Source organism: Lepidochelys kempii, chromosome 2 (genome assembly GCF_965140285.1).
Source record: "Lepidochelys kempii isolate rLepKem1 chromosome 2, rLepKem1.hap1, whole genome shotgun sequence".
Taxonomy (NCBI): Eukaryota; Metazoa; Chordata; order Testudines; family Cheloniidae; genus Lepidochelys; species Lepidochelys kempii.
In genome coordinates, this window is record NC_136381.1 from 234,851,928 (window position 1) to 234,866,859 (window position 14,932).

Here is a 14,932-nt window from a genome sequence, read left to right on the forward strand (position 1 = left end):
GACACCTATTGTCATTGAGGACTAAATCCGTGCATGTATAAATTTTAAAAAATTAACCCAATTTTAAAGTTATCCGAGTGCAAAAATTCTAGATATCAAGCCAAAAACAATTTTCAGCGGATTGCCCAGTGAAAAAACTTCCCGACAGTGAGATGCATTAGGCTGTGGAACAATCTCCAAAGAAGCGTCAGAAATCCCATGGATTAGGATTTGCAAATTAAACTAGACAAACTGTAGGCTGTAAACTCTTTGGCGCAGGGATTGTTTCATCTATATATAATTTGTATCGAACCTAGCACAATGGGACCCCAATCTTGTTGGAGCCTTTGGGCAGTTCAACAATCTAAATAATACACTCGAAAATGTACTGTAGGGAACAATCCACCCCTGGCTGGTAGATGTACTGGATGGACCAATAGGAGTTTTCCATATCTAATCTTAGGATTCATCTGTAGCTTCCATTTCTAATTTTAGGGTTCATCAAAAGGATCTCAAAGGTTTACAAACATTAAAAAATTTAGCCTTCCAATACCCCTCTGAGATAGGTTGGTATTATCCCCATTTAACAGAGGGGAAAGCAAGGTGTGAGAAGTGACATCTTTAAGTTTGCAAGGAAAGTCTATGGAAGAGGTGGGAATAGAACCCAGATCTCCTGACTTTCATTCCTGTGCCTCAACAAAACAGAATTCTTCCTCTCCCTGGGCAGTGAAAACAACTTGTTAATATGAAGATTTTTTAGCATTTAAAGGGTCATTACTTCCCAGAGATTTCACCACAAAGATGAAAATACCTTAATGAAAAGGGTAAGACCGTGCTAAACTGAAGTTCTTAAAAAAGGGATATAGAACACATTGAAAAATGTTTCATGGAAAGAGTCCACTTTCTACAGTGAGAAGAAGTTCTTTGATTTCTCTTTCATTTTTAGAAAGGGAATAATGCACTGTAGAAAAGAAAACCACTTGGCATGATATCTAGGCATGTTATCTAACTAGATCTCAATGTCTTCCCAACTCTTAAGGAGGTGTTTTTGCTTTTTTAGAACTTCCCTATGCCAAGAAGCATTAATTTGTATTTATTATGTCTTGTTCAACTACTGCCTTGTACTGATAGCACATAAATAATATTGAAGACAAACTAATAACATTATCCAGAAATACAGAAAATACACAGCAAACTACAGGTTATCAAGAATAAGACTTTTCTTGCCCAGAATTTAGAGATATTTCCATATTTGATCCTTGTTACTCTTCCTCTAAAAATATACGTGTGCCCTTCTTTTTAATGAAAGTACTCCACCCAACTCCAACACAGTTTGCTGAGGTTCAGAAGTGAGCAAGTGTCTAATTTAAAAGTGTCAAAATACAGCAAAAATAATGCTGACATGACAGAAGGACGACAACCTGAACCACCACCTTCTGCATAGGCAGGAATACCAGCTCATTTGTACTCATCACTGAGTTATACAAACATAAAACAAAACCTGAAACAATTGAAATGATATTGACTATTTTTCAGCTTTCTCATATTATTTGGAATACACTTTGCGAATAACCCAAGCCTGCTGCTTTTCTGCTTAGAGAGACGTCCATCACTGTCAAAACAGTACAGTACCTTTTGAACAGTCTTCTCATCTTTTTCCATTTTTAATTGCATACCTCGAACCTCCTTATCTGAAAACAAATAGGGAGAAAGGTAGAGCATGAAATTACAAGCCTACATCAATGAATTTATATTGTATGCTTCAGGTCAGTCTAAGCCTAGTGGAATGCACAGTGGATGAAAGTCCTAGCAGAACTCTGACCTTCACAACTGCCCTTGACATTCATAGCCTTCTTCCTGCTGTTCAGCCGGCTGGTCAGATAGAGATTAAGAAGTAAGTTCAAGAGCCAAGTGTGGCTGAGTGCCCACAGCTTTTCATTAATACTAGTTCTGGACATCCTTGCTGTTAGTCACAGCCAATACAAAGTGCTTTAGCAGGTGGTTCTTTATTGCCCAAACAAAACTATGAAAAGATGAGAGGCGCCATTAAATCAGATGATAAACAGCAATAAAGAATCCTGTTTATGTCAAATTCATCTTTCTGCTATAAAAGGTACTACTATTTCTAATCTATTTGGATGTACAAAAAAGTCAGAAGCCAGATTTTCCACACAAATTCTGTTCTAATGCCATAGATTTTTAGCTTTCCATAAGGGCTTTCTAACACTGACAATATACTAGCGGTAACTTGAAAGTAAGGACTGAACTTATTAATTGTTCTTATAACCTGAATGGTGTGTATGTGTGTTTATATATATACACACATACTCTCAATTACAGAATAAGACAAAATGAATTTTTTTTAAAAAATGTTGTAAAGTAACTGTACTGAAAACAGTGTTGATAACTTGAAAAATAAATTCATTTTTGTGGACTTCTACACAAACATATCATTCATATTTTTCCCAGAAAGTGTATGTTAATACATATGTATAAGCACAGAAACCTATTCTATATACGGTGTCCATTTTACCTCCTCCTCTTAAGGCAACTAAATTAAAACTAACAATATATTTCATCATTTACAAACATAAATATTTACATAACACTTTTCTCAGATTTTAGTAATTTTGTAGACTACAAAATAACAGTGTTATATTTTATGAACTCCAGCAACTCTGTTAACCAACATAAGAAGTCTCAACTTCCATATAAACAAATATTCTTTTATCATGAGTAAAAAAGTAAATAGACATATTCAAAAAAGTTTAGAATAATTAAAAAGCACAAAATAAGCTGATAGAAAGTCCAAGAATAACTTACCACATTTTTGGACCATACTAGATTTGCATTTTGGTTTTAACATTTAATTCATACTCTATTTAAATGTCAACTTGACCTAACATCACATGAAAATTTTACCTAATTTATTATTTTCTTTTTCACTGCGTTTCAGAGATTCTTCAAGATGTGAAATCCTATCAAGTAGTTTAGAAACCTCTCCTCTGAAATCCTCATTTTCTTTTTTGAGTATTTTTTTTTCATTGTCATCATCGCTGCCAAAAATAATCTGAAAGATTGAGAACCCTTGTATTTCTAAGTAAAGAATCAAGGATTTAAATATGCTGCACAAATATAATAATTATACAACACAGCTATCATATACTTTTCTGAATTCTATTACACAGTTATAATCTGAACACAAAAATGTCAAGAGACTAAATAGGATCTTGCTGGAAGAAAGACTGCAGTACATTATATACAAAGCCATAACACATGGGGACATTTTATTGACAGGAATAATGCATATCATACTGTTTGTGTGCCCTCATCATTCAGGTCAATTTATTATGGAGGCTGTGTCCAGGAAGGCAGCTGGGGCCTATCCACCCACACTTCCCTCTGTGTTTATGAAGTGCCGTTGGTAACTAGGCAGGCAGGAGAGATTGCGGACAGGCAACACCAGGGGGTTGCAAAGTGCATGGCTAAGGAGGGGGGCTTGTTGCCTTTGTGCCATTTCTCAGTGACAGTGCTGCCAGTGTCATGAGGAGCACATCACATGTCAAAGTGGTGAAGTTTGCAGGCTGGGAGCCGCATGGAGTCCATCAGGCCTTCTGATACCAACACAGTTGGTTTTCTACTTGGTGTCGGAGCCACCCAGAGGCAATTCATATTCTGAACATTAACATGGCTTTGCATGCCTGTCACACATAGACCGTGCAGGGGTTTAATGCTATTGAAGACTATGGTTTAAATCTCTATGCAAACAGTGATTACCTTGTAAGAAGGTTCCAGGATAACATACAACAAAAGACTTTAAAGTTATAGTTTTAGTAAAGCAAACTCATTTACATTTTTATTATGCGTGTCCTTTGTTTAAATCTTGCCACATCCATTATGGAAAAGACTTCTTATGCAACTGAAGCTTATTGGGACAGCTACTCTTTTTTTCTTGTCTGTTTCAAAGCTATTGAAAACATTTGAATATATTGTCTTATGGCTGTCCAGATTTTACTGCCACATATTTCTTTTAAAATTACAGAAAAGCTTTCGGAAGCTGGAACAAAACTTTAGAGTAATACCAGGCTATCAGACTGAATTCTGAAAGCCTTAAAAATATTAAAAACAAAGAACAGGTTATTAATTACTTTGCTTACTAAATAAAATTTAAGATATTTGTTTCACATGGCAAAAATAAGCATGTGAAAGTAGGGCCTCCTTGTCCAGGTTACTTAATGATAAAAAGTAAGAATCTGGTACCTAGAACTTGGGAAGTAAAATTCTGAGTTTTTAAGAAAACATGTAAACCTGAACTCAGAAGCAAAATATATTTATGGCAAACTTTCTCTCCTGCACAACTATTTCGAATGTTTTTCTCAAAAAACAAAACAAAACAAAATAACCACCTCTCAGTCCCTTGTGCTCACTCAAACTTTTGGGAATAAACCTTCAAAGTGTTACATAGAGTTCTGGCCACAGGACTCTCAATGATTTTACTGGGCATCAGGTGGATAAAATTCCATAGTGTTTCAAAAATTCAACCTCAAAATTAGTTTGTAGCTCCCCTTTTTTGCTAACTAAGAAGTAGCAATTTCCAGAAAGGTCAAATATTAGTTAATGAAATTATGTTAAGTTTTTATGTTAAGATTTTCAAACTAACAAAACAGCTTTTTAGTTATTCTTATTAGTTAGTTACTAGGCTAGGATTAATTTTTACAAGAACTCTTTCCAGAAACTTGGAAATCCTATAGGAAGTCTCTAACAAGCTGCAGAGGGGTTGTTAATAAAACAGCCAATAAAATATTTGAGTGATTATTTATCATTATCCTCTAACATTGTTCAACTCTAAACCATTACAGAACAAACTTACAAATTCAAAAGACCTTTTAAATAACTGTTTCAGAACTTAATAGGCTTAGGCATGAGTTCCTTTGCCCAGGCAGAATTTGAGCATCAACAGCTGAAAGCATGAGGATCACCATCATCATAAATGAAACTAGAAATGTTTGACTTAGTCATGTGAATCAAACTGTAAAATTTTTAAGCGATGTTTTAAAATCAAAATATAGTCTTTTTATCTCTTACTGTTTTAATGCATCAATTCAGAAAAACATAGCAGGCTTATTTTATTCACAGATCAATTTATGGTTTGTGCTTTGCAGGGATAACCTTTAGCTCTAGCTCCACCATCTGTTATAAACAAGAACTGCAAATAATTAACTATTCAGTCTCATGCTGCAATGAGGACACTCATTAGCAAAATGAACAAAGGGACAGTTTTCTGTAGCTACAGTCATCTGTTACACTTTGAGTGGCAGGTTTTGTGGTAGTGTTCTCTCTACCATCTGTCCACAGCAGTAGTTTTGGCTTGCTTAAACCAAAGGGACTTGGACTCAAGGATGTAAGCAAAAAAGGGCTAGAAAGTGGTTGGCAATCATAAGGTTTTAAACTCTCTCACTTTATATATAAAATTACTGATTTGTTACTTTCAATCTACAATTTACCCAATAATAATTTTTAAATATCAAAACTGTTTTTATTTAGTTTTAATTAATGCAAAAATACACAGTTGCTAAAGGTATGAACTTTTATTAAATTTCCAATAGAAAACTAGGTAAATATGAATATATTATTTTGAAATATGACGAATTTAGGGCCAGATTCTACCTTACTTCATGCTGAATAGTACCTTAGACATAAGAACGGCCATACTAGGTCAGACCAAAGGTCCATCAACCCAGTATCCCATTTTCCAACAACAGCCAACGCCAGATGTGTCAGAGGATATGAACAGAACAGGGCAACTTATTAGTGATACATCCCATCATCTACTCCCAGCTTCTGACAAATAGAGACTTAGCACAGTGAGAGAATGGGGTTGCATCCCTGACCATCTTGGCTAATAGCCATTGACGGACCTAGCATCGTTGAACTTATCTAATTATTTTTTGAACCCAGTTACACTTTTGGACTTCACAACATGCCCTGGCAATGAGGTCCACAGGATGACTTTCTCTACATCATTCATGATTTTATAGACCTCTATCATATCCTCCCTTAGTCTTCTCTTTCCAAGATGAAAAGTCCCAGTCTTTTAAATCTCCCCTCACACAGATGCTGTTTCATACTCTTAATCATTGTTGTTGCCCTTCTCTGTATTTTTTTTCCCATTTCTAATATATCTTATTTTAAATGGAGTGACAAGAACTACACACTGCATTCAAGGCATGGGTATACAATGGATTTATATAGTGGCATTATGATATTTACTGTCTTATTATCTATTCCTTTCCTAATGGCTACTAACATTCTGTTAGCTTTTCTGACTGCCGCTGCACATTGAGCATATGTTTTCAGAGAACTAGCCACAATGATTCCGAGATGTTTTTCTTCAGTGGTGACAACTAAATTATACCTCCTCGTTTTGTATGTATAGCTGGAATGTTTTCCAATGTGCATTACTTTGCATTTAGCAACAATGAATTTCATCTGCCATTTTGTTGCCCAGTCACCCAGTTTTATGAGATCCCTTTGTAACTCTTCACAGTCTGTTTTGGAGTTAACTATCTCGGGTAATTTTGTGTCAACTGCAAATGTTGACACCTCACTGTTTACCCCTTTTTCCAGATCATTTATGAATATGTTGAACAGCCTGGTCACAGTACAGATCCCTGAGGTACACCACTATTTACCATTCTCCATTCTGAAAACGGACCATTTCTTTTTACCCTTTGTTTCTTGTCTTTTCAGCAGTTATTGATCCAGGAGAGGACCTTCCCTCTTATCCCATGATTGCTTACTTTGCGTAAGAGTCTTTGATGAGGGACCTTGTCAAAGGCTTTCTGAAAGTCCAAGTATATTATATCCACTGCATCACCCTTGTCCACATTTATCTCCTCAAAGAATTTTAGTTGATTGGTGAGACATGATTTCCCTTTACAAAAGACATGTTGACTCAAAACATCATGTTCATCTATGTGTCTACAGTAAAGAACAGAATTATCAGTTTCAACCAATTTGCCTGGTACTGAAGTTAGTCCTACTGACCCCTAATTTTCAAGATCACCTGTGGAGCCTATTTAAAAAAATCGGTGTCACCAGATTAGCTATCCTCCAGTCATCTGGTACAGAAGTTGATTTAAGTGATAGGTTACATACCACAGTTAGTATTTTTGCAGTTTCATATTTGAGTTTCTCCAGAACACTTGGATGAATACCATCTGGTTCTGGTGACTTATTACTGTTTAATAAATCAATTTGTTTCAAAAAATCTAGTCTGAGTAGTCCCACTGATTTCAGCAATTGTAAGTGTGGAAGAATATAGTCTTTTATATATCCAGGGGCAGGAATCTGTATTTCTCACACTTATGTATCAGGGTGTATTCTAATATACCCTTGAAAAATAAGCAAACAGCACTTTTAGGATTAGTTATAATTATTTTTGTAAACATATCACAGTTAAAGTTATGTATAATATCAGTAAACCAATTACAGTATAAAATACTAAAGTATTTGTACATAATTTGGTTAAAAGAGTCAAACAGAAGATTTCTCAATTCTTTTGTTGCTATTGTGTGTTTGTCCGGAAAAAAAAATCATTCTTAGATTTTGTCATCCAGATTATTATGCACCTTTTCCTTTTTAAGATATATTTTAAGCACTTGTGTCTGCATTACTTATACCACAAGATGGGGCAATTGTACAATGTATTGTCCAGCCTCTGTGTAGGGACTGCACTAGATAACTGATCGAGGTCCCTTCCAGTCCTACATTTCTATGAAAAGCAAACTTTCATTTACTATACTTTAGTTAGTAGCTATTACAAGAGAAAGATACACTTTTCCATTTATTTGTAAAATAGTTATTCAACCTTATGATGTTCCAGTGGTTTATTTACCATTTCAGCTTTTTTACAGTGAATACATTTACATATTTCATAGATTCATAAAGTTTAAAGCCAGAAAGGATCATCGGATCATCTAGTTTTAGTTTAACCTCCTATATATTGCAGGACATTAAATTTCAGTTACTCCTTTTATTGAACCCAATAACTTATGTTTAACGAAAGCGTATCTTCCAGAAAGGAATACAATCTTGATTTGAAGACGTCAGTGTGGGAGAATGCATTACTTTCCTTGATGGTTACTTTTACTATAAAAATGTGTGCCTTAGTTCCAAATGGAATTTGTCTGGTTTCAGTTTCCAGCCAAGATTCTTGTTATCCCTCTCTCTGCTAGAGTAAAGAGCCCTTTACTACCTGGCTCTTTGATAAACTAAACACAGTGAGCTCTTTAAAGACATGTCAGCACTACAGCTAAAAACTCGCAGCTGGCCAGTGCCAGCTGACCCAGGCTCGTGGGGCTTAGGCTAAGGGGCCGTTTAATTGCGGTGTACACATTCAGGCTCAGGCTGCAGCCTGAATTCTAGGCCCCTGCAAGGTGGAAGGGTCCCAGAGCTCATCTACATTGCAATTAAACAGCCCCTTAGCCAAAGCCACATGGCATGGGCCAGCCATGGGTGTCTAATTGCAGTGTAGATATACCCTAAGACTATCACTGTAAAGGCATTTACTTCAGCCCTCAGATAATTTTGTGGCTCTTTTCTACACCTCTCCAATTTTTCCAATATCACTTTTAAAATGTGGACACTGGAATGCAGTATACTAGTATTTGTCTCACCAGTACCTTACCCAGAGGCAAAATCATCTCCCTACTCCTACTCACCTGTTTACATTCAAGGATCACATTAGCTCATTTTGCCACAGTTTTGCACTGGGAGCTCACATTGAATTGCTTTCCAGTATGACCCCTTAATTCTCTTCAGAGTCACTGCTTTCCAGGGTACGGTCCTCCATTCTGTAGGTATGGCATTTCTTATTCCTAGATGTATAACTTCTTTTTTGTCTGTATTAAAATACTTTTGTTTGAATGTGCCCAGCTTACCAAGTGATCCAAATCACTCTGTATGACCTATCTGTCCTCATTATTTATCACTCTGCCAATCTTTGTGCCATCTATACATTTTATCAGAAGTAATTTTAGATGTACTTCCAGACCATGATGAAAATGTTGAATTGTGTCAGGCTTAGTACCAAACCCCAGTAGAAACACCATGATTTAATGTTGATTTTCCATTGATGACTGATTTTTGAGATTTGTCTGTTCATCAGTTTTTAATCCATTTAACGTGTGCTTTTTTGATATTGTATACGGCCAATTTTATAATCAGAATGTCATGCCGTACATGGTCAAACAAAAGTCTATTACATCTATCTACTCAGTTACTTTTAACAACCAAACTTGTAATCTCCTCAAAGAATAAAATCAGGTTTGCTTGACAAGACCTATTTTCCATAAAACCATGTTGACAGGCACTCATCATATTCCTATCTTTTAATTATTTATTAATTGAATCCCATCTCTACTTTTCCATTATTTTGCCCAGGGCTGATGTCACGCTAACCTGCCTGTAGTTAGCTGGGTGACTGGGTCATCCCACTTGCCCCTTTTGAATATTGGCACAATATTAGCACTTTTCCAGTCTTCTAGGATTTCCCCAGTATTACAAAATTTATTAGAAATTAACATCAATGGGCTAGAGACCTCCTCAGCCAGCTCTTTTGGGACTTCTGAGTACCAGTTACTTGGGCCTACTGATTTAGACACATCTAACCCTAGCAGATGTTGTTTAAGATCTAACTTGGTTAATATTGGACTGGAAAGAACTTTATCACCCTTTTCTGATACAAGCACATCATCCTGCAGAACAGAAATACTGATTGATTACTTTTGCCTTTTCTGCATCGTTATTAACAGTTTTATCATTTACACCTAGTAACAGGCCGGCTGTCCCACTGCTAGTATTTCTTTTGTTGGAACTATACTTAAAAATACCTTCCTTATTGTCCTTAGCCCTGGTAACCATGGATTTTTCTCTGGTATCTTTCGTTTCCCTTTTCAATTTTCTAGACTTCAAAACATCTAATGTACATTAATAGATATCTATCCTTTTTCCATTTTTTTTTATTTCTAATTGATGCCTTCACCTCACCACTGAACCAGGATCAGCTTTTAGCTATAGTTGTCCTCTTTCTTGGCTGATGAACTGTGGCTTTTTGGCCATCTCATATATTCCTCTTAAAGAACTCTAATTTTCATTTACCCTTTTCTATTTAAATTTTTCCTCCCAGTCAATTTCACTCATGTTTCCTCAGCTTTGGGAAATTAGCCCTTTTGATGCATTAAATATATATAAAACTGGTTGGGACGGTTCTTTGTTTGCCTATATTGAATGCAATCAGGTCATGATTACTGGTCTCATCTTGTAGCTTATCCTGTTCTCTAGTGAGATTTGGTGGTCTGTAACGGACCTCCACCAGTACCTCCTCCTGGGCTTTGTCCGCACATTGATCCATATGCATTCAAGATTCTGTGGTTCTGAGTTATCAATAATTCTAAAACAAACAAGGGGTCTTTAATGGAGTGTTCTCCCCCTACCACCATTTTTAACCACTCTATCCTTCTTAAATATAAACCAGTGGTTTTAACATTCCAGTCATGCAACTCATCCCACCAGATTTTAGTAATGCCAATTATATCAAATTTCTTTGCATCAATGAGAATTTTCCAATACCTTTTGCTTGATACTCAGATTCCATTGATACAGAAGCAGTTGAAAAATGTCTTCTCTTAAAATCCTTTGCCACTTCAGTTCAATTTGTTTGTGACACAATGTGTTTGAGTTTGTACCACACTGGCCTTCTTAGCATTCTTCCTTTGCACTGCTAGTTAATGTCATCCTGGATGCCCCAGCTAGTCTCCAAATGAGATTATTAGCCCCCCATTATAGTACAGGCCATCCTGGCTTGCCCCCTGGCTGTCAGGCACAGCACCGCAGGTGAGCCCTGCCTTGATTTCCCCTCACTTAGGATATAAACATGACAAAGCAGGCATTCAGGTACTGAAGAGCACCCTCTTTAAAAAATAAATGAGACCCTCTGAAAAGGTACAACACTAAACATAAGCAAACCTCCACCCCAGCATCTTAGCTGGGAGACAGGGTCATTATGAGGCTCTCTTTTCCCACCTCAGTCCACTGCTGACCTCTGTCCAGGCCCTTTACCTGCAGGGCTCTCTTGACTCAAGTGTCTGCCCCCTAGAGTCAAGTCCCGTGCCACTACCTGGGTAGAGTCCTTCCCCAGAGTCAGGGGTCCACAGAGAACTGTCAGCTACAGCTCTTCCCCGGGACAGCACACAGTTCCTGGCAGGCTGTTTGGAGAATCTCCACTGTTTGGAGAATCCTTTTGCTGAGCCTTTCCCCAAGCCTTCCTAAATGCCTGCCTTCTGCAGATCTCCATTTAGGAACTTCTCATCTCTCCGAGCACCACCTAGGCTCCCTGCTCTGGTGGTCCCACAAGGGAGTTCCCTGTCTCCAAGAATGCTCCCTCTAGGCTCCTTGCTTTGGGGAACTCCCCCGAGAACTCCTCTCCTAAGGAGCTTCCTGTCTCTTTGGGAATGCCTTTTCTAACTAGTCTTGGATAACCTTTGCATTAGGGTCCTGGTGCTTGTTTACTACTTAACCATTAAGCAGACAGTTGAGCAGTCAATTACCTCTAGGCAGTCACAGACAGACTGGGCCCTCACTTCTCTTAAAGGTCCAATCACACCGTAACACCCCCTATCTGTGAGAGACAGGCCATCCTGCTCATATAGCTCCCTCTTCCACTGGAAAGTGGTCCACTGTTCCACAAAATGAAAACCATCAGCTTCACACTAGTTGTGCAGCCCATTGTTCACTTCCAATACTTTCTGGCTTTTGCCTTCTGTCGTTGCTTGTGTGACTGGACCTCTGAAAAGATCATTTGGCCTTTTCTCTTCTTTAGCTCTCCTCCAAGATTTCTGAAGTCTTCTGTAATTTGCATAGTACCATGTGATGCTGTATCACTGGTTCCAACATGTACCACCACCAGTGAAAACTTGCGGGTACATCTCATATTTTTGCTCTAGGGAGACATCACACTGTCCTATTATCCTTATGCCCTTTGCTGAATTATCTGTCCACTCTTCTTAATATGGAGTCACTTATGACTAAGGCTCAGATTTTATTAGGGATATTTTTAGTAAAAATCATGGACAGGTCACGGGCAGTGAACAAATATTCATGGAAGCCTGTGACCTGTTTGTGATCTTTACTAAAAATATCCCTGACAAAATGGGGAGGGAGGAGGGTCCAGCACCCATAGCAGCTGTGGGTGTTGGGGTCCCCTTGTCCTCCCCCCAGTAGCTGGGAGCTGTGGAGGGTCCACACTGCGGCTGAGCAGTGGTGGGGTCCCCTTGCCACTAGCTGGGGCTAAGCAGGGGGGCCCCCAGCCGGGCAGCTGGGGGGGGCGGAGGGGAAGTCCTGCCAATGCTGGGCTGCTGCGGGAGGATCCCCGCGCCACCTGCTGCAACTGGGCAGCTGCAGGGGCCCCCACCACCCACAGGGACTGGAAGCTCTGGGATCCCCTCACTGCCTGCAGCAGCTGGAGCTGTGGGGTGCCCCCCCCGCCGCCCTCAGTGACTGGGAGCTGTGGGGTCCCCCTGCTGCCAAGGGGCTAGGAGGTACTGGGGGCCTGCCACCAGCAGCAGCTGAGAGCTGCGTGGCCTACTAGCTGACAGCTCTAGCCTGGGGCATAAAATGTCACAGAGGTCAGGTAATGCCTGGGAGGGGCAAGAAGGGTCACATGCCCCTCCCCAGACACCTGCAGGGGCATTCAGCAGGGAACCACAGTGGTGAAAGGAGCAGAATGTGAGGCCGCTGCTCCCAGGAGCCAGCGCCCCATGCAGACAGCTCTTCTAGCGCGGCTGTACTGGTACCATCCCCAGTCCCGTCCTCCAGAGGGGCTGTACAGACCTCACCCCAGACAGGAGGTGCAGCTGCGTGGAAGGGCTGGGGGCAGTATAGCTGCACCAGAGGAGCTGCTGGCGTGCGGCCACCTAGCAGCCCCATATTCTGCTCCTTTTGTCGCTGCGGTTCCCGGCACAGCAGGAGGACAGAGTCCCCTCCAGGTAACGTGGGATGGAGAGAGCGCAGAGCTCCCGGGCTGGGGGCAGGGTGTGGAGGAATTACGTGGGGGCTTACATGGGGAGGTCACATGTCCCCCTTTAGCTGGTGCCCTCCTTTGTGTCTCTCCCATGAGTCACCCATTCCTATTATGGCTGAAGAACCTCTCTTGATAGCAGCCTCCTTCAGACTGCAAAGACACCCACCAGGTATGTCCCCTGCAGCTTTCTGTTTCATTTTTCCAGAGACAGGTCCCTTGGTCCCTGACTCACTGGGTATCTCAAACCAATTCAATACTTCTACCCAAGTTGAATGCTTCTCGTTTCTCTTTCCCCTATTTGTGACAAATCACCCATCTGCTTCTTCATCTTCTATTCTCTCTAGTTCCCTTATCAATGAGCCTTCCCTTTGTGGTGTCTGTGGCATCAATTTCAGAATCTGGCTGTTCAAGAAATCTTTATTTTCTAAGATGCTATGCAGTGCTGAAATGTCCACTTCCAGACCATGTTATTTTCTCCTCCTGCACTTCATGCACCAGAAACTTCTTCAGTCTTTAAGCAGAAAGGGAGACATCGTACATCCAAAGCAGGTCATAACTTTTGTTCCCCTGTCGTCCATTCCACTACCTGGTATAGAGCTGGACCTGGGAACCCACTCCCTCCTGCAAACTCCTATGCACTATAAGGTGGGTAGAAAGCTGGCTAGATTGTCGGGCTCAACGGGTAGTGATCAATGGCTCCATGTCTAGTTGGCAGCCGGTGTCAAGTGGAGTGCCCCAGGGGTAGGTCCTGGGGCCGGTTTTGTTCAATATCTTCATAAATGATCTGGAGGATGGTGTGGATTGCACTCTCAGCAAATTTACGGATGATACTAAACTGGGAGGAATGGTAGATACGCTGGAGGGGAGGGATAGGATACAGAAGGACCTAGACAAATTGGAGGATTGGGCCAAAAGAAATCTGATGAGGTTCAATAAGGATAAGTGCAGGGTCCTGCACTTAGGACGGAAGAACCCAATGCACAGCTACAGACTAGGGACCGAATGGCTAGGCAGCAGTTCTGCGGAAAAGGACCTAGGGGTGACAGTGGACGAGAAGCTGGATATGAGTCAGCAGTGTGCCCTTGTTGCCAAGAAGGCCAATGGCATTTTGGGATGTATAAGTAGGGGCATAGCGAGCAGATCGAGGGACGTGATCGTTCCCCTCTATTCGACATTGGTGAGGCCTCATCTGGAGTACTGTGTCCAGTTTTGGGCCCCGCACTTCAAGAAGGATGTGGATAAATTGGAGAGAGTCCAGCGAAGGGCAACAAAAATGATTAGGGGTCTGGAACAAATGAGTTATGAGGAGAGGCTGAGGGAGCTGGGATTGTTTAGCCTGCAGAAGAGAAGAATGAGGGGGGATTTGATAGCTGCTTTCAACTACCTGAAAGGGGGTTCCAAAGAGGATGGCTCTAGACTGTTCTCAATGGTAGCAGATGACAGAACGAGGAGTAATGGTCTCAAGTTGCAGTGGGGGAGGTTTAGATTGGATATTAGGAAAAACTTTTTCACTAAGAGGGTGGTGAAACACTGGAATGCGTTACCTAGGGAGGTGGTAGAATCTCCTTCCTTAGAGGTTTTTAAGGTCAGGCTTGACAAAGCCCTGGCTGGGATGATTTAACTGGGAATTGATCCTGATTCGAGCAGGGGGTTGGACTAGATGACCTTCTGGGGTCCCTTCCAACCCTGATATTCTATGATTCTATGATTCCTCTGTTTGATACTCTTGTTTGCCTCCTGAGGAATTCAGTTGGCAACTGACATATACTAAATCCTGCTGCTTCACTCCACTCCCTCAGTGACAGAGAAGGATTAATCACTCAGAGACTACAAAGAACATATAAACAGGCCTCTCCCATCTGGGCTGTTCGG

General features: G+C 40.3%; 1 protein-coding gene across 8 annotated transcripts in view; it reads right to left on the reverse strand.

Annotated features, from left to right (window-relative positions):
* C2H10orf67 (chromosome 2 C10orf67 homolog) overlaps positions 1 to 14,932 on the reverse strand; it is a 147,770-nt gene that overhangs the window by 92,287 nt on the left and 40,551 nt on the right. For all 8 annotated transcript variants that reach the window (XR_012157577.2, XR_012157579.2, XR_012157578.2 and 5 more), the window contains 2 exons: positions 2,902 to 3,049; positions 1,612 to 1,670 (listed from right to left, as the gene is read on the reverse strand). Coding sequence is in view for 5 of the 8 variants with exons in the window: in XM_073334241.2 (XP_073190342.1) it covers positions 1,612 to 1,670; positions 2,902 to 3,049 (207 nt within the window). In the remaining 3 variants the exon portion in view is untranslated. The remainder of the gene's footprint in view (positions 1 to 1,611; positions 1,671 to 2,901; positions 3,050 to 14,932) is intronic.